The sequence below is a fragment of the Eleginops maclovinus genome, chromosome 14 (assembly GCF_036324505.1).
Source record: "Eleginops maclovinus isolate JMC-PN-2008 ecotype Puerto Natales chromosome 14, JC_Emac_rtc_rv5, whole genome shotgun sequence".
In the NCBI taxonomy this organism is placed as follows: Eukaryota; Metazoa; Chordata; class Actinopteri; order Perciformes; family Eleginopidae; genus Eleginops; species Eleginops maclovinus.
Window position 1 is genome coordinate 3,978,795 of NC_086362.1, and position 18,569 is coordinate 3,997,363.

Below are 18,569 nucleotides of genomic sequence, written 5' to 3' on the forward strand. Positions count from 1 at the left end.
GGTGCCCGCAGACATCCAGGACAGCGTCACTAGCAGGGCAGTGAGGAGGACCAGTCTGTTGTCCATGGCTGGAGCAGGTGGAGTAAGGTGGTGATTTAGTTAAATTATAAAATGGAACACTTCGTCTGCAGCTATGCATTTCATTACAGAGATTTAATCAGGTGAGCTCAGAAAAAATGATTCAAAGTGAAATATTTTTCTAAACACATCAAATAACCCATGATGTCAGTGTGTCACAGCAAGCTATGCCCTGAAGGAAAATGTGGAGGAGTTTGACTATAATAGAACGTTGTGGAAATCTAATCTTACAAAACTAAGAACTTTTCATTTGAGCTGTTAACCGTAATGACAAAGGTAATCAATCATATGTAAACCAATAATCTGACTTTATTTATTGTGTTTGTTTCATTTTTTAAACCCCTTGTAGCATTTGAGATTACTTTCAAGCAATGCAATTTATTATTATCGTAAAAAACAATAATAACAACCACCAAAGAACATCTCTAACTTTAGCTTACTTTGTTGTTTAATTATTTTAAGTGAAAACTACAACTTTAGGATTAAAAAAAGCAGAATCAGAATACCTTTATCAGTCTCACTGAGGGGAGATTTGCATTGTTACAGCAGAAAGAGCCAAAGACAGCTGAATATTACACCAAGAGAAGAAGAGTGCATTTATTTGACTTTATATGACAAAAAATCTCATAACAATCCCCAATGGCTCGTAATATTTTCCATTTCTTAAAGAGTTGCTTTAAGTAATTCCTCTAAAAAAGGTATCTAAAATTGTCCTTGGGCTGTACATTTGAAGTATTCACTTCAAAAGACACTTAAATAAATAGACTTTAAATTCCAGGAGTCAAAGATGTCACGGTGTTGCGTTCTTTAAGCCTACCTTTTTCTGCAGTTCCAAAGATCAGTGAAATACGGTGAAGAAACAAAAGGGTTCTCAGTTCCTCGGTCTTGTGTCGTTATAGTTCGGGTGTTACCGATGGGATGCTTGCCCTTAAGATGTTCCTAAGACGACCCCAGGGAAAGATGTGACACCTGTTCCCTCTGTCCCTCTATTTAAATCAAAGAGGGTTGAGACAAGTCCAGATATCGAAGCCAAAAAAAAAAACAAGCTTCTCTGTCATCAGGGATGAACAGCTCTGAGATACAGCGTCACGTCACTCCACATGGATTTCAATGTTTTTAGTGTCATACAGTAGCGAAAGGCTTCCACACTTGATTTATGTTTCCATTTTCCGTCCTTTACTGTTACTGTAACGTGTAAATCTGTATAATCAGGTATAGATTTTAACCCTTTTTTACGGTTTTAGAAGGTGGGGATAGGAGTATAAGTGTTTAATGGCGTTTGTGATGGAATCTACGGAGCTGTTGCATTGCACCTTTTAACTCTCTGACAGCTAGATTTTGATTTTCTACTTCCTTGAGGGCTCCCAGTGCTTGTAACATGAATGATTCACATTTTAAAGAAAAGATGACAATCCTTTTTCCTATGACACACAACGCTCAGGGATTAAGGCTCATACCTCAGGGTTCGGTGTCGGTCTGCGTTTCCAGGAAGATTTCAGTTACAGAGAAAAATCCTGTCAAATATATCTGTGTTTATTCAGCCTCAAAATGACCTAAGAATTGTTTTAATCGCCATTATTAGGTTTCACAGGGTCCAATTAAGTGATGCTGTAAATTGCACAAGGAGTCCCCTACCCTGGTGCTAATAAGAAGAATTGTGCATAAAGCAGTTGTGGGAAAAAAATGATCTTCTTTGGTTACAGTGAGGCCAGATCATTGCAGCACCGGCTGAGAGACATGGTTGTGAGATCAGAGGATTCGATAAACGTTCACGTAAATCAGCCGTACACTGGTTTCTGGAACAGAGCTTTTTGTAAGTGTCTAAACATAAAATCCACTAGTTCCCCGTGCAACACAATGCAGAAAAGCAGGTGTAAAAATGATTCTACATTTAGACTCATGGAGTTCATTGCGCCTCACATTTTAGGATTTTTGTTTGTTTTTATTAAACATCAAACCAGAATATTTTTTCTTTTTCAATTGGCCAAACTCATGCTGTGCCTTCTTGTGAGTAAAAAGTCCAAAATAAATTAAAATAAACAGTGCTTACTCAGATGACAAGGTTTATGGTTTTGAATTCATGAGAATTTAGCAGCATATTCTAAATCAAACAAATGCGTTGGACAATGGAGACAGTGTCTGTTATGTCCTCCAGTGAACCTGTTGGGTTTCTCACGTGGGGAATGTTGTCTGTTAAAGAAAAAAAGGTCTGTGGATTTGTATCAGCGCATTTTCATGTGGTGTGGCACACGTTCTTCGCTGCAAACAAAACATAGATTTGAATATCCTAACAAAGGCACAGTTCAGCAGCGTGTTGCTACAAACACGTCAACAGTGACTGTGTTGCAATATAGGATTGTGAAGTTCTGGGCCGTTGTTTGTATAATTCTTCGGCGATAAAGATGTGTTTTGTTTAAAGTTATTTTTTGTCGTTGTTTATTCTTCATTTTCTGCCCTGGAAACAAAGACATATATATATATATATTTTATAACTTTTCAAATATTTTTTTCTTTGAATGAGCAAACATTCTCGGTTAATTGAAACTTTTTTTTGAAATTACAAATATTCCAAAGCTTTTTGAGCCTGCTATACAACTACTAAGCATTTCAGTACTTAAAAAAAACAGTCTTGTGCAAAAAATGAATTCAATCTCGTCTTTTTTTAAACGTAAATAAATAAGAAACATAAATTGGGTTATCTTTTGTCTCTTACTGTATGTATTCCATAAAGAATTCAACAAATTCCTGTTGCTGAAGTATATGTAACCCTTCTCAAATAATTCACCCTTTATTGTCTCTGATATTTCAAGGTTACCATGTGAAGTCGCTTTACACAGCTTTAAACAGGGTCAAATTGACCCCCATTTCCTGATTTCTTCTACGTTTTCTTCCCATCAGGGTTTTCTAAACGTGACACACTAGACTGTTATTCTAAATCTGTAAAAGTAGAAATGAAACACTGCTTTTTTACTCACCTCAGCAGCATAATGTGAAAAAGTTAAGTCATGGCAGCTTAACAATAAGACAACTGCCTTGAATTGTTTTCCACACGAGACTTTTTCCCATGATTACCTTGGCCTTACCTTTAGCGTTGGCCTTGAGGTAGTGTAACAGGTTTAACTGATGCCAGTGTGCTATCGGCTTTATGCAAACATGGTGTCCACAGTGTGACTCGTGCTCCTATTGCCTCTTAAATATGATACAGGAAAAAATAAGTCAACACACCCAGTACTAATATTGCATGAGTTAAAGTTTGTCATTTTTGAGGATGTTGTGCAGTTTGTGAAGTTTGGACAGTTTTTTTAAACTGAAGTTATTAAGTCCATTTCAAGTCTTTTATTTATTTGTGTTCAGGTTCAGGCGCTGGGGGACTCCAAATCACCTCAAATGTGTCACGATTTGTCTGGGTTTTATTTCTAAAAGCCTGCACTCCCCTAGTTATTTCTGTTTCCTCTTCCTGTCTCTGTGTTCGCCTCCTGTTTGATTACCTGATTGTGTTCACCTGGTGGTCCTTTGTCCCCCCTCCACCCGTGTCTTGTCTTTGTGACCACTCGTTTAGTATTTAAGTTCTGTTTGTCCTTCGTTTGTCGTGAGGTCCTCGTCGTATTTGGATGTGTTCCTTAGGGAGAGAGTTCGGTTCGTTTTGGCCTTGAAATAAAGGTGTTTTCAGTTAAACCCTGTGTCCTTCCTGCATTTGGGTCCTGCCTACTTCGATACCCCCTGACAGAAGGATCTCACCTTTTGGAGGTCCTCCGAGCCTCCGCAAGGATTCAAGGGCCTCAGCTCCGGCCCCAGCAGCTGTGCCTCCCACTCCAGCTCGGCCCCTGATCCATTCCTTGGGTCCCACCCTGCCTTTGGAGGTCCACGGAGCTTGCAACTGTCTGCTAAGCGGTGCCAGGCCAGGCTACCAGCCCGTGCTCCGGTAGCCAAGCCTCCTGCAGCCATGCTTCCAGCTCAAGTTTTGGCCCTAGCAACCACGTTCACGGCTGCAGTTCTGGCCCTAGCTGGCATGTTTCCAGCCACTCCCACCGACGCCATCTCCCGCTCTGTTGGGCGTCCTGCTGACGCCAGTACATGTCCCGTCGGAGGTGCCGCCGACTCAAGTACATGTCCCGCGGGGGTCCCGCCGACTCGAGCCCCGGTCTCATCGGTGGTCCCACCGCGTCCTGCTCCAGGTCCTCCACAGCGGTCCCGCAGCCCTCCAGGCCACCCTCCAGGCCACCCTCCAGAGGGGTCCCACCGCTGCCTACCCCCGGCCTCCTGCTTGTCCTCCAGAGGGGTCCCACCGCTGCCTACCCCGGCCTCCTGCTCGTCCTCCAGAGGGGTCCCACCTCTGCCAACGCCGGCCTCCTGCCTGTGCTCCAGCGGGATCCCACCACTGGTGCCAGAGGAACCACCTCCAGCTCAACGCAGGGAAGACTAAGGAGCTGGTGGTGGATTTCAGACGGCGCCAACACTCCCCCCCACACCAGTGAACATCCAGGGAGTGGATATAGAGATTGTGAAATCCTACAAGTACCTGGGTGTTCATCTGAACAACAAACTGGACTGGTCCGACAACTCTGCTGCTCTCTACAAGAACGGACAGAGCAGACTCTTTCTGCTGAGGAGACTGAGGTCTTTTGGGGTGCAGGGGGCACTCCTTCTGACTTTTTTGACTCTGTGGGGTCATCCGCCATCTTCTATGGTGTAGTCTGGGGCTGCAGCATCTCGGCTGCAGACAGGCAGCGACTGAACAGACTGATAAGGAAGGCCAGCTCTGTCCTGGGGAGTCCTCTGGACACTGTGGGGGTGGTGGGGTACAGGAGAATGGCCGCCAAGCTGTCCTCCCTGCTGGACAATGTGTCCCACCCCCTCCAGGACACCCTGTCCGAACTGTGCAGCTCCTTCAGCGACAGGCTGCTGCACCCGCGGAGTCTCACAGAGAGAGTCCTTCCTTCCTGCAGCGGTCAGACTCTATAACCATCATGGCCCCCAGTAGATCCCCCAAACATATAACAACACTAACTATAACACCCCCAGTTGTGTTAATAAATGTGCAATATATATCTAGCTGCTATACTCAGAGTGGTGTCTGTGGTCTATTTTTGTGTATTTTGTAAATTGTGTGCTTCTTGTATATATATATATTTTTAGTATCTTGGGTGTGATAATATTAAGCTGTCTTTGGCTCTTTCTGCTGTGAAAATGTCCCTTCTGTGGGACGATTAAAGGTATTCTGATTCTGATCCTGGGAGATGATTATATTCAGGAGCTCACTAAGACAAATAAGGAAGTTAGGGTTGTCTTGTCTGGACTCTTGGAGTTGTCAGTTTCCTTATAGCACGTTAAGACCAAGCACACCGACAGTGAACAGCAGAGCTACAGGCGGAAAAAATAATGGATTAGGTTTTGTTTACACGCATTACATTTCCTGTTTTAAAATCTCCTAAGGTAAACGTCCCTATCTCTTTGGCTTACCTAGGCTCAGAGATGGCTGGATTGTAATTGCATGGCTGGTAGTGTTGGCGGCAAGCTCATTGGTGACGGTGGTGTTAGCATTTTCCAAGTTTCTAACTACGACGCTGTAGACAGCTAACCACTTGAGAGTGGCCTGTAGGAGAAGACCTCGGCCAAGTGTCCATTTTAAACTTATCATATCATTTGTGTTAATAAATCCTGTTAAATGTAGATGAGAAGTCGCTTGGATTCTTTGAGACCATATCATTATAGAAATTAGAACCCTACAGTATTTGTTCAAATTATTTTTGCCTTGCTGTAATAATTGTAAGAACAATATTTCCCACTATTTAACTTTCCACATCTTTGACCACAGCTTTGTCATTATCCTAAAAAGGGAGAACAGGTTAAGTCAGTCCTTCCGGGTCATCGGGACATAGACACCATACTGTGCATTTCAAAAGATTGTATGTGTACTTAAACACTTGTTTTGAGACGCACCATTCAAGACAGGCCAGAGGATAGACCTTGATGGATATGATACAGATATTGATTTTTTTATTCACCTAATCTGGACAAATGTCACATTCACAAGAAGAAATGGAATGACTCTTTTCTCCATGTGGATGTAAAAACCTTTTTAGAGTCTACATGTAAACCAAATTTTGCACATACTTGTATAATAACAACAGTATGGCACAACTATTAAAAATAAGAAGGCAATCAAAGCAAATGTGTATTTGATCAATATTTTAAATGTTACCTTTTGTTTGTATCACTATTTTCTTTGTATTACTTTCTTTATTGCTTTATATATTTTTGATTAAATTAGTTTTTACTCACTTAGATACTGGCAAAGGAAAATGCTTTTTGGTTATAGATCCCAGTGATTTCTGTCTGAACATGTGATTCAACAACTTAGATAATCAGCTTTCATTATATATTTATAACGAATCCTTCATTAGTGCACATCTTCCCATTTTATTCTAGGGATTAAAAATAATGATGTCATGGTCACAAAACGTTATTTATTAGTTCCTATTCATTTTTACAAATATGATTGACATGCACAGTTGAATGCATTTATCTTTTAGGCATCCCAGTTAAATAATTAAAATGTCCAGGTGTCCTAAGGGTTTTAGCCTGATAGTAGGAATGTGCGCTTAAAGGTAACCAGACCCCAAACCTCACATGTTTTAAAGCATGACACACAACTGCCAGGTAGTGGTAGAAACTACTGATTATTGATTGGATGTTTGATGATGACTGTACCCATTCAAATCATTCAAAGACTGATTTTCATTTCAGGCAGTGAATCAATATATACATTTTTTGCAATTAGCTAACATGTAGGACAGAGATCCAGCAGTCCTATGGTTAAAAGAAATAAACAAAATGGATCACACATTAAATACAAAATGAATTTACTTGTTGTGTTTCAGAGCCTACACAGACGTGAGAGCAGTTAGAAGGCCTGGGAAGATTGGCCAACCTCCTCCATTCCTGCCCTCCCCTGCCAGTAGGTTGAAACATGTGAGCATGATTCTAATAAACTTGGATGGATTTACTGTTTATAGTAAACCTCCTGAGAGATGATTAGCACATTGAGATGAATAAAGGTTGTCTTGACTCTTGGAGTTGTCAGTTTCCTCATAGCACGTTCAGACCGAGCACACCAACAATGATCAGCAGAGCTACAGGGAAATAAAAAATGTATTCAGCTTTGTTTTTTAAAACTTTTGATCTCTTCAGGTTATACACTCTTATTTGGGCTTACCTTGGGTCAGAGAATGCTGGATTGTAATTGCATGGTTAGTAGTGGTGGGTTTAGTGGTGGTACTGGTGGAAAGCTGATTGGTGACAGTGGCGTTAGGGTTTCCCAGGTCTACAGGAGGACTTTTGTACTGCTCTTTTGGGGCTCCGAGAGCAGCTGTACCTGTGGGTGCAAGCAAAAGACAAAATTGTCTTTAACAATTCTTTATAATATAAAGAAAAATACATATATTATTTGTGATTTAGTTTCTGTGACAGTTCTTCGTGGTTGAATATGTAGTAGACTTACTTGATTTGTAAGTTCCGCTGGAGATTCCAACTGTGATACTGTTTGCTCTTGTAGTCGGGACTGGTACAGAGGCAGTGAATGTGCATTGGATTTTTCTCCCCGTGATTTTGCCCTTCACAGAGTTCACTTCCAGCTGCAGAGCAAAGAAGGTAAGATGAACAAGGAGAAACAGAGTTTTCAGTAGTTCAAAAAGGCTAGCTGTATGGCACTTTATGCATACTGATTAAACCACAACACTTTAACTATCTGTTTAGTATTTGATGTAGAAAAAAATTAATGTCATTAAAGACAAACAACTCATCTTCAGACCACATCATATGTGTCTTTGTTCGCAAAGTAGGCAAAAATACATATATGTGTTCATGAAAATATGCAGTCTAATTCATGCTCTATGATTTTACTCCTAAACAAATCCTCACTCAGATCCCCCCCCACTTCCACTCTGAGTAGAACTCACCGGACTCAAAGTCAGCTGGCTATTGTTGTAGACAGCTCCAAAGAATCGAACATCACCGTTGTCGTTTGCACAGACATACGTTTTGTCGCCATTTCCCTGTGTTGAAAAACAGAAATTGTAACCGTTTGAAAAGAAGAATTTAAACAAACTAGGGTTAGACTTCCTGGTGTTTAAATCTATGAATGAGGGATAAAACTTGACATACCAGCGTGCCGTCGAGTGACAGGGTGGCAGCAATATAGCCATCGGACTGTCCTGACAGTTCAAAATCAAAGTTGTTACCCCTCCCCTTCTTGGCAGCCAGAAAGAAACATTCTCCACCTGTGGAGGGGTCGCAGGCTGAGGGCTCATCCGCGCAGAGCTGCCCGGTCCCGCAGTCTGTCCTGTTAATCCGTGTCTGCAAAGGAGATGAGATACTTTTACTAAACCAGTGAAACATGTGCACTCAATGGCTTCAAACATTCTGTTCTCATTTGTTCCACACCGCTCTAGTGTTTGGCTTTACATACCATAAGATCTGCCACGTTTATGTTTGCAATGGTTGTTGCCCCCACTGTTGGTGCTGCTGTTGGTGCTGCTGTTGGTGCGGCTGTTGGTGCTGCTGTTGGTGCTGCTGTTGGTGCTGCTGTTGGTGCTGCTGTTGGTGCTGCTGTTGGTGCTGCTGTTGGTGCGGCTGTTGGTGCTGCTGTTGGTGCGGCTGTTGGTGCGGCTGTTGGTGCGGCTGTTGGTGCTGCTGTTGGTGCGGCTGTTGGTGCTGCTGTTGGTGCGGCTGTTGGTGCGGCTGTTGGTGCTGCTGTTGGTGCGGCTGTTGGTGCTGCTGCTGTTGGTTTTGCTGTTCCATTGGATGCAGCTGTTCCATTTGTTGCAGCTATTCCATTTGGTGCAGCTGTTGTTACAGCTGGTGCAGTTGGTGCTGCTGTTGTTGGTGCTGCTGTTGGTGCGGCTGTTGGTGCTGCTGTTGTTGGTGCTGCTGGTGCTGCTGCTGTTGGTGTTGCTTTTGGTGCTGCTGTTGTTGGTGCTGCTGGTGCTGCTGCTGTTGGTGTTGCTTTTGGTGCTGCTGCTGTTGGTGTTGCTGTTGGTGCTGCTGCTGTTGGTGTTGCTGTTGGTGTTGCTGTTGGTGCTGCTGTTGGTGCGGCTGTTCCATTGGATGCAGCTGTTCCATTTGTTGCAGCTATTCCATTTGGTGCAGCTGTTGTTACAGCTGGTGCAGTTGTTACAGCTGGTGCAGTTGGTGCTGCAGTTGCTCCATTTGGTGCAGCTGTTGTTACAGCTGGTGCTGTTGGTGCAGCTGTTGGTGCTGCTGTTGGTGTGGCTGTTCCACTGGTTGCAGTTGTTACAACACTTTGTGCGTAGGTGCCCGCAGACATCCAGGACAGCGTCACTAGCAGGGCAGTGAGGAGGACCAGTCTGTTGTCCATGGCTGGAGCAGGTGGAGTAAGGTGGAGTAAGGTGGTGATTTAGTTAAAATTATAAAATGGAACACTTCGTCTAGAGCAGGGTTAACCAACGAGACGATTGTGATCGACAAGACATGGGGCAAGTAGTTGGTTTTGTATCAAACCCTTTCCTCAGCATTGACATTGAACAGCTGTCAGTTAAAATGCAGGAGGTGTTTACATTACCTATGGGCGTTGACATGGAGATTTTTTAAATGCAAAGCCACATTGAATTGAAGAAAAGATACCAGGACTTTTGGTCTCTCGTGAGTACAGAGCGGTATCCACTGATTGTGTCAAGCGCGCTTAAACTGAAGGCATACTTTGGCTCCACATACTTATATGAAATGGCCTTTTCACAAATGAAAATAATCAAATCCAGGTATAGAACTCGTATGACTGACGCATATCTTACTGACTGCCTCAGACTGGCAATCACTAACTATCAACCAGATTTCAAAAGACTTACAGATAATGTGCAGTCACAGCAGTCTCATTAAAGTCAGGCTGATAGAGCAACTTGAGCATTGACAGATATTGTGCATTGAACAGAGAAACTTAATATAGATTGTGTTCATTGAACTGTAGGCTAATATCTGTAAATGTGAATATTATGAATTGAACTGAGAAACTAAATATTGTGCATTGAGCAGATACTGTGAATAGTTTATATTGAACAGATATGCCTTCTGTAAATATGAATATTGTGCATTGAACAGATAACTGTGCAGCCCAGGTTACTAGGGCCTTAGTTCAGTTATCAGCTCATTGGCGAAATAAATAGATAAATAAATACATTCGTATCTTTATGTGTCAGATAAATAAATAGGTTTGATTTAAAATAATCTTACATAGGAGGAATAAACAGGATTTTTTATTCAAATCTTAAATATGACAATAAACAGAATAAAAATAATTAGTATACACAAATGAACAGCACAATAGATTTGGTAAAAAAGTGCATTTTTGTTGGATTTGTGTGGTGGGTGTGTGCCTTTCTGGAAGTGCGGGAGGCAGTGACGGGGAGTTCACATGACGTGGCGAATCTGACGCGGTCGGGGCGTGAGTGCCGTCCGCGCGCTCTCTCTCCCGGACCTACGTCGGGACAACTTGCTCGCTTGCTTTCGCGGTACTGTAGAGGCTAATGTAGAGCGCAAAATGTCTGGCTGTTGGGTCGCTATTTTGGTCGCCGCAGAGAGCGAGACCCTTTTTTTGTTGTTGCTGTCGTCTGGTTAGTGGATCGTGTATTCTACACAAAAAGACGAACGAGAGCGTGAGTAGTACATAGTAGTGTTTATTAGCAACCGTGGCGCTAGCTTAGCATTAGCCACTTGAACTTCGCTAAATTGCATTGTCAGAACACCCATGGCTGAACTCCCGTTGCCTGGACGGACGAGAGCCGTGAAACCTGCATTTGTGCCGGAGAATAGATGTGTGTGTAATGGCTCGTAATATTTTCCATTTCTAAAGAGTTGCTTTAAGTAATTCCTCTAAAAAATGTATCTAAAATTGTCTTGGGCTGTACATTTGAAGTATTCACTTCAAAAGACACTTAAATAAATAGACTTTAAATTCCAGGAGTCAAAGATGTCACGGTGTTGCGTTCTTTAAGCCTACCTTTTTCTGCAGTTCCAAAGATCAGTGAAATACGGTGAAGAAACAAAAGGGTTCTCAGTTCCTCGGTCTTGTGTAGTTATAGTTCGGGTGTTACCGATGGTATGCTTGCCCTTAAGATGTTCCTAAGACGACCCCAGGCAAAGATGTGACACCTGTTCCCTCTGTCCCTCTATTTAAACCAAAGAGGGTTGAGACAAGTCCAGATATCGAAGCCAAAAAAAACAAAAGCTTCTCTGTCATCAGGGATGTTTTAGAAGGTGGGGATAGGAGAATAACTCTTTAAGGGCGTGTATGTTGGAATTTACAGAGCTCTTGCATTGTCATTGCACCTTTTAACACTCTGACAGCTAGATTTTGGTTTCCTACTTCCTTGAGGGCTCCCAGTGCTTGTAACATGAATGATTCACACTTTAAAGAAAAGATGACAATTATTTCCGTATGACACACAACGCTCAGGGTTTAAGGCTCATACCACAGGGTTCGGTGTCGGCCTGCGTTTCCAGGAAGATTTCAGTCACAGAGAACACACCTGTCAAATATATCTGTGTTTATTCAGCCTCAAAATGACCTAAGAATTGTTTTGATCGCCATAATTAGGTTTCACAGGGTCCCAATTTAATTCAATATTCAAAAGTTCAGTTCCACTTCCAAATGACCCCTGGTGCATTATTCCAAATACATGTTAATAATAAGAATTGAGCACAAAGCAGTTGTGAGTAAAGTTTTTTAAATACAATTGTTATAAAACTGAACTTTCTTTCACTGGACATTATGGCGGGAAATATTTTTAAATGTCTGATTTCATGGGATAAGAATGATCAAAACAAAACACAGTTGTTTGGCTTATTGCTTGCTGTTCACATCCCTCCAGTGAGCTCTCCACACAAACCTCCCCCAGTGCAAATATCTCTGGGAGAGTATCAGAGAATGGTGACACGAATACAAGGAACTGGTTTTGGTGGAAGCACATGTCTCATGTTTGATTAAATATGGCCAGTGTGTTCGAAACAGGAAAAGTGGTTATTGTCATTGCACAGGAGCACACATTTGAAACGTGATATCTTAAGAAGAGACATTTGTACATGTTTTTTACTTGTTATTTTTACCCCTGCAAATGGACATAGTACTAATGTGACAATACATTTCTGTAAAAGTGGGACGTGTTGTGAAATGGTCAACTCCAGAAAGATGACTTTTTAGTGCATCAGGTAATCAAGTAGCTCTTGTGTATGTATTATACCAAATCAATGAGTTGAATCCAATACTACTCGTACTACATTTCATTTGTACAGAAAGTGTGGGCACTCCTCATTGACAACTGTTCTTCACTTGAAGGCGGGTACTCTGTTGAAGTGTAAAACTATTGGATCTGCCCAGTGCCACTCTGGATTTGCCATAACCAATCGCTAACGTTTGGTCATGATGTATGCTCCTTCACCACTAACGGAGCGAGCTGCAAAATCAAACTTTTCCCGAACCCCGAGGGGAAGAGGGCCACAACATCATGGCCACCAACAAAACTCAGCAAAGATGGTTGTTGCTGCGGCTTTAACTTCTGGATATTCGGCAGCGTTGCCACAACGGCGCCGCCATTGCGGAACTACAACTCAAACTCGCGCACGACCTCAACGTCATAGTTCTCAGCCACTGCCTCTGTTCACTGATTGGACCGGTGAAGATCAGTGTTGGGTGTAATGCGTTTCAAAAGTAACAGAGTTACAGTAATGTATTACTTTTTGCTGTAACGCAGTAATATAACGCACTACTTCTGAAATGTTGGTAATATAATACCCGTTACGAATCTCAGTAACGCAGTTACAACACATTTTAACCCCTAAATGATGTGGTGTTTTGTTTCTAAGAATTCACAGAATTAACATCGCAAGACATTCCAACACCAGAGAAATAATTGTGCAGGTAGAATAGTTACTCAGTACGCATGTTTACTATTGGTTAAGAGGGCTGCAGAAACAGATTCGCTGCAGGCTCGGAGAAAAGAAAAGTAAAAGACAGGAGTGCTCGCAGGCCGAAGCAACAGAAGGTCACTTTCTCTGGGTCTGCTGCTTGAACCCCGAGAAGTTCAGAGACTCGTGGCAGAGTGTTGAGATCTGCAGCCTCTGTCAGCTGTGGAATCGCCGGCTTTTAGAAAGCTTGTCAGCAAAATCCCCGTTAACACACCAATGACAAGGTGAGCTAACGCTGACATAGAGACTCGTTCATATACAGCAGGTTACAGGGCCGTGCAGAGGCTCCACTAACATGTTATTAATAACACACAGAGACGTCATGTTACCGGTGTCGCATATTATTCAGCCCACTTAAACGGAGCATGAGTTTAATTTCTAGCTCTTTTCCTAATGTTCAGCATGTACTGTCAGATAGATAGATAGCTTTAATTAATGAGCTGCAAAAAACTACATTTTAGCATTTAAAGGCCTACTTTTGCGGTTAATTTGGTGAAAGTATACAGTAATAATATAACGGTAACTTATTACTTTAAAAAGACAGTAATAAGTAATATGTACTGTATTACATTTTGGAAGTAACTTGCCTATCACTGGTAAAGATTGGCTGGAGAAAACCCGCAAATATACCGAAAACCCAGACCTAGTACTGAAGGGAAATGAAAATTGAGCGGAAGTACATAGGAGGGCGGAGCCAGGCTAGCAAACTCCTGCTCTCTGTAGCACTTTCTCAGTGTCACCTGATGTGTGTTGAATCGTTGTACCTTTAATCTCAATGATTTATGTTGTGTCTTTTACTGGTATTCTATGTGCAATACATTTTCTGTGACGTTTCGACTGTGAAGCACTTTGAACTGCATTCATTGTGTGAAAGGGGCTTTACAAATAAAGACTTTATTATTATTATTTTAAGAATTTGATCAAAAATCCACATTTATTGTTACATGTGATACAATTTCCAACATTTGCATTTTGACAAAAATAAATGGCATTTATGCACAGTTTAATTTACCATCAAATATTTTCCAGGCTTCCATTTTTAATAAAGAGACTTTCGAGGGGTTACTTTGGGGTAACCTATTCATAAGGCTTTTTCTCAGACAGAAGTTATGTTAGCTTGAAAGGTAACCAGACCCCAAACCTCAAATGTTTATAAAGCTGCCAGTTAGTGCTATTATTAATTGATTATTTATTGGATGTTAGATTACTCTAACTCATTTTAATCGGCATATTTCTTCTCATCTGAACCCATTCAAAGGCTGATTTTCATTCAAGGCAGAGAGTTTGCTTGCAATTAGGTTACATGTATGACCAAAATCCAGCAGTTGTATAGTTTAAAGAAATAAATTAAATGGATCGCACACACATTCATCAAATGAATTTACGTTTTGTGTTTTAGAGCCTACACAGATGTGAGAGCAGTTAGAAGGCCTGGGAAGATTGATTGCCCGCCACCGTTCCTGCCATCACTTGCCAGTAAGTTGAAACAAAATGAAGCATGATTCTTATAAACTTGGATGGATTTACTGTTTATAGTCAACCTCCGGAGAGATGATAATATTCAGTAGCTCACTAAGACAAATAATGATGTTACGGTTGTCTTGTCTGGACTCTTGGAGTTGTCAGTTTCCTTATAGCACGGTCAGACCAAGCACACCGACAGTGAACAGCAGAGCTACAGGCGGAAAAAACAATGGATTAGGTTTTGTTTACACGCATTACATTTCCTGTTTTAAAATCTCCTAAGGTAAACGTCCCTATCTCTTTGGCTTACCTAGGCTCAGAGATTGCTGGATTGTAATGGCATGGCTGGTGATCACATTTGTGACATTGGCGTTAGCATTTCCCAGGTCTACAACACCACTTGTAAATCTTTGGATGGGTTTCCCGAGAGTCTCTGCAGCTGTGGGTCCAAGCAAAAGATATTAGATATTGTTTTTGAACATGACAAGATAGGTATGTATTATTTGTGATAGTTTCTGTGATAGTTGATCTTAGTTGACTGTGTGATGTGTGTATGTGTTCAGGCTTACTGCTGTCGTAAGTTCCATTGGAGATTCCGATTGCAGTTTGGAATGCTCTAGCAGTCTGGGCAGGTACAGTGGCAGAAAATGTGCACTGGATTTTTTTCCCAGCGATTTTTCCCTTCACGGAGTTCACCATCAGCTGCACAGCAAAGACAGAAAAAAAGATAGTTAGTTTTCAGTATTTGTATGCCATGCCAATGGTGATGTTTTAAATTAGAATTTGCTCTTTTATTGCCTGAGCTGTTGAAAAAGGGCTAGATGTTTGGCATATTATGCATACTGATTTAACCATTGCATTTGAACTGTATCTGTTCATTATTTGAACTAAAATAAAATGTCATTTAAGACATAAATAACAGCTTCAGACCACATCATTTGTGTCTTTGTACACAAAGTAGACAACAATGAGGTGGCTGGTCATGGGGGTGCCAAGCAGCTTTTATGAAGTCCAATTCATGCTGTTGGATTTGACTCACTGTTTTCTTAGTCAGAACGTCATTGTCGAGGACAGCTCCAATGAATTTAACAACACCGTTGTTGTTTGCACATACGTAGGTTGTGTCATTACCTCCCTATGGTGAAAAACAGAAAAGTTAACTTTAAAAAAAGAAGAGTTTAAACAAACTATTGAAGTAGCTGTGGGTTAGACTTCACGGTATTTATGTCTACAAGTGTGGAACATATCATGACATACCAGTGTGCTGTCGAGTGACAGGGTGGCAGCAATGTAGCCATCGGACTGTCCTGACAGTTCAAATTCAAAGTTTCTGCCGCTCATCTGCTTGGCAGACAGAAAAAAACATTCTCCACCTGTGGAGGGGTCGCAGCTCGGGGGCGCAGCGGCGCAGAGTTGCCCGGACCCGCAGTCTGTCCTGTTAATCGGTGTCTGCAAAGGATTGAGATATTTTTATCAGTGGGAGAAAAAATCCTACCTGAATGATTTTCAACGATGTATTCCACAACGCTCTAGTGTTTGTCTTACTAACCGTAAGTTCTGTCACTGTTGAGTTAGGTTTTAGTGGTGCAGCTGTTGTTACAGCTGGTGCAGCTGGTGCTGCAGTTGTTCCATTGGATGCAGCTGTTCCATTGGTTCCAGCTGTTCCATTTGGTGCAGCTGTTCCATTTGGTGCAGCTGTTCCATTTGGTGCAGCTGTTGTTACAGCTGGTGCAGTTGGTGCTGCAGTTGTTACAGCTGGTGCTGCAGTTGGTGCTGCAGTTGTTACAGCTGGTGCTGCAGTTGTTCCATTTGGTGCTGCAGTTGTTCCATTTGGTGCTGCAGTTGTTCCATTTGGTGCTGCAGTTGTTACAGCACCTTGTACGTAGGTGCCCGCAGACATCCAGGACAGCGTCACTAGCAGGGCAGTGAGGAGGACCAGTCTGTTGTCCATGGCTGGAGCAGGTGGAGTAAGGTGGTGATTCAGTATAATAATATGGTCAAAAATGTCATCTACAGTTGGATGTGTCGTTGCAAGTAAGCTAAGAAAAAGCAAGACTTTTTTTTTATAACAAATAAACATAACCCAAAAGTTCAGTTAGTCACAACAAGCTATTAGGGCTGGGCCATGAATCAAATATACTTGATGTACCTGTTCTACGTACGATAGATAAAATACATTTTTTGAAGCTGCAGGCATTATACTTGCGTATTGCTTCTATCCCATACCCCTGTCTACCTTTTCAAAGACACACACAGAAAATGTGATGCAGATACACTGGAGTGGTTGGGTGAGACCTGATCATGACTAACCCTTTGTCTAAATACAAAAATGATCAAACTGGTTTAATGAAAAAGGATCCCAACATACCGTGCTATATATTGTGTATCACGACATGGCCTAAAAATAAAATCTCAATGTCTAGGTCATATCGACCAGCCCTACTGCACTTTTCAGGGGTTGTTGAAGAGAACATGCGATAGGCTGGATGTAAATGAAATAAAAGCATATCGTTATGGAGACCCAACTTTATTAAACTACATTTATTGGAATATTAACTGTAAAGTTAACTGATAACAGTGAATGTAAAAGATAAGTAAATACAGATTTATCATAATATATTTAACTTGATATGACCTGAAATATATGATAATAACAAATGGCTCATAATGTCTTTAATTACTATACAAGTATTGCTCTTAATAATTCATTTTGATTATTTAAAGAACTGAAAATGTCATTTACAATGTTATTTTCCACTTCAAAAGACATCTAATTTAAAGTCAAATTAAATTACAAGCATTCCACAAAAAGTAACAGATATCAAAGTTCTGCATTCTTTAAGCCTACCTTCTTTTTTTTTTGGCACTTCCAACGATCAGTGAATTCAGGTGAAAAAGCAGAAGGGTGCTCGGTCCTTTGATCTTGTGTAGTGTAGTCTCAAGTAACAGATGGACCACTTGCACTTAAGGTGTTTTTATCAGGAACCCAGGTAAAGATGTGGGACCTATTCTTCAGTGTCCTTATATCTATTCGAAAAGGGGTTGGTACAATCCCAAATATCAGAGACTCTGACATAATGGAGGTTGTTCTAGGTGCAGCTGAGTATAAAAGAATAAAGTTATGACAGAAGTAGTAATGGAATGAAAGGCGTGGCAAGTTTCTATGCATGTCATTTAAACGCAAGGTGCAGTACAAGAGCAAAAGTAACAGCAGAATAATACAGATATAAAATACAAGTATTAAAGCTCCAGTTCCTTGGAAGATAGTTTCTGGCCTTTTCTGTCGTTTTGACAGCTTCAGTCCTTTATTTGTTTAATGAATTTATCCCTGCTTGAATTGGACCATAGTCCCATTGAGAAATGTAAATGTGAGTGTCATTTGTGTAGCAATGGGAACTTATTTTGTGGTTTTCCGTTATTTGAGCCAGTGGAAGCATGTAGATGTTAAAGATGAAGAAGACCCAGGATGTAGCCTTGGGGAACCCCACACGTCATATTTGCCAACTCAGATATAACCCATGTAGTGACCTATAGAAACAACGTTTTCCTGTCCTTTAAGTGGGATTCAAACCAATTAAGAGTTGTGCAAGAGTCCCTCCCAGTTTTACAGCCGGTCTAGTAATATGGTTTGGTCAGCAGTGTCAAAGGCTGCACTGAGATCAGGTATTCAGCTGTTGAAAAATAGCCTTTTCAGTGGTTTTACCTAGAAATGGGTGGTTTGATGTTGGCCTGCAATTGTTAATGAGTGAGGCATCTAGATTGTGTTTGTGGCTTGACTGCGGTTTTAAGGACCTGTGGAGATACACATGTGTGGCTGAGTTGCCTTGAAGACTTCCCCTACACTTTTGCATTATGAAAAATATATTAACAATAAGAATTGAGCCCAAAGCATTTTCATTTACTCAAAGGAAAGTAGATCTTTATTTCTTTAATTGAATGATATGTGGAAATTAGCCTTTAATTTACATTTGTTTCCGCCAGACATAGCGTTTCCCCTTGCTGGCCAAAATGATCAATTTTAGTCTCATCTGACCAGAGCACCTTCCGCCATA

The 18,569-nt window shown here is 41.4% G+C and overlaps 2 protein-coding genes across 3 annotated transcripts; both read right to left on the minus strand.

The window, feature by feature from the left end:
• Positions 1-5,306: 5,306 nt before the first annotated feature.
• On the minus strand, positions 5,307-17,614 carry LOC134876043 (mucin-19-like). 2 transcript variants are annotated; one of them, XM_063900879.1, is made up of 7 exons: positions 17,366-17,614; positions 16,067-16,470; positions 15,775-15,966; positions 15,557-15,652; positions 15,087-15,219; positions 14,828-14,956; positions 5,307-5,439 (listed from the first exon to the last, which is right to left on the minus strand). In XM_063900879.1, the coding sequence occupies exons 2-7, from the start codon at positions 16,466-16,468 to the stop codon at positions 5,396-5,398; spliced, it is 996 nt and encodes a 331-aa protein (XP_063756949.1). In that variant the 5' UTR covers positions 16,469-16,470; positions 17,366-17,614; the 3' UTR covers positions 5,307-5,395. The 2 variants fall into 2 exon arrangements, with proteins under 2 accessions (XP_063756949.1, XP_063756948.1); XM_063900878.1 differs by lacking the exon at positions 5,307-5,439 and adding an exon at positions 13,969-14,728.
• LOC134875872 (uncharacterized) lies at positions 8,110-12,682 on the minus strand. The gene is made up of 4 exons (XM_063900581.1): positions 12,666-12,682; positions 8,546-9,456; positions 8,242-8,433; positions 8,110-8,132 (listed from the first exon to the last, which is right to left on the minus strand). The coding sequence occupies exons 1-3, from the start codon at positions 12,680-12,682 to the stop codon at positions 8,423-8,425; spliced, it is 939 nt and encodes a 312-aa protein (XP_063756651.1). The 3' UTR covers positions 8,110-8,132; positions 8,242-8,422.
• Positions 17,615-18,569: the final 955 nt, after the last annotated feature.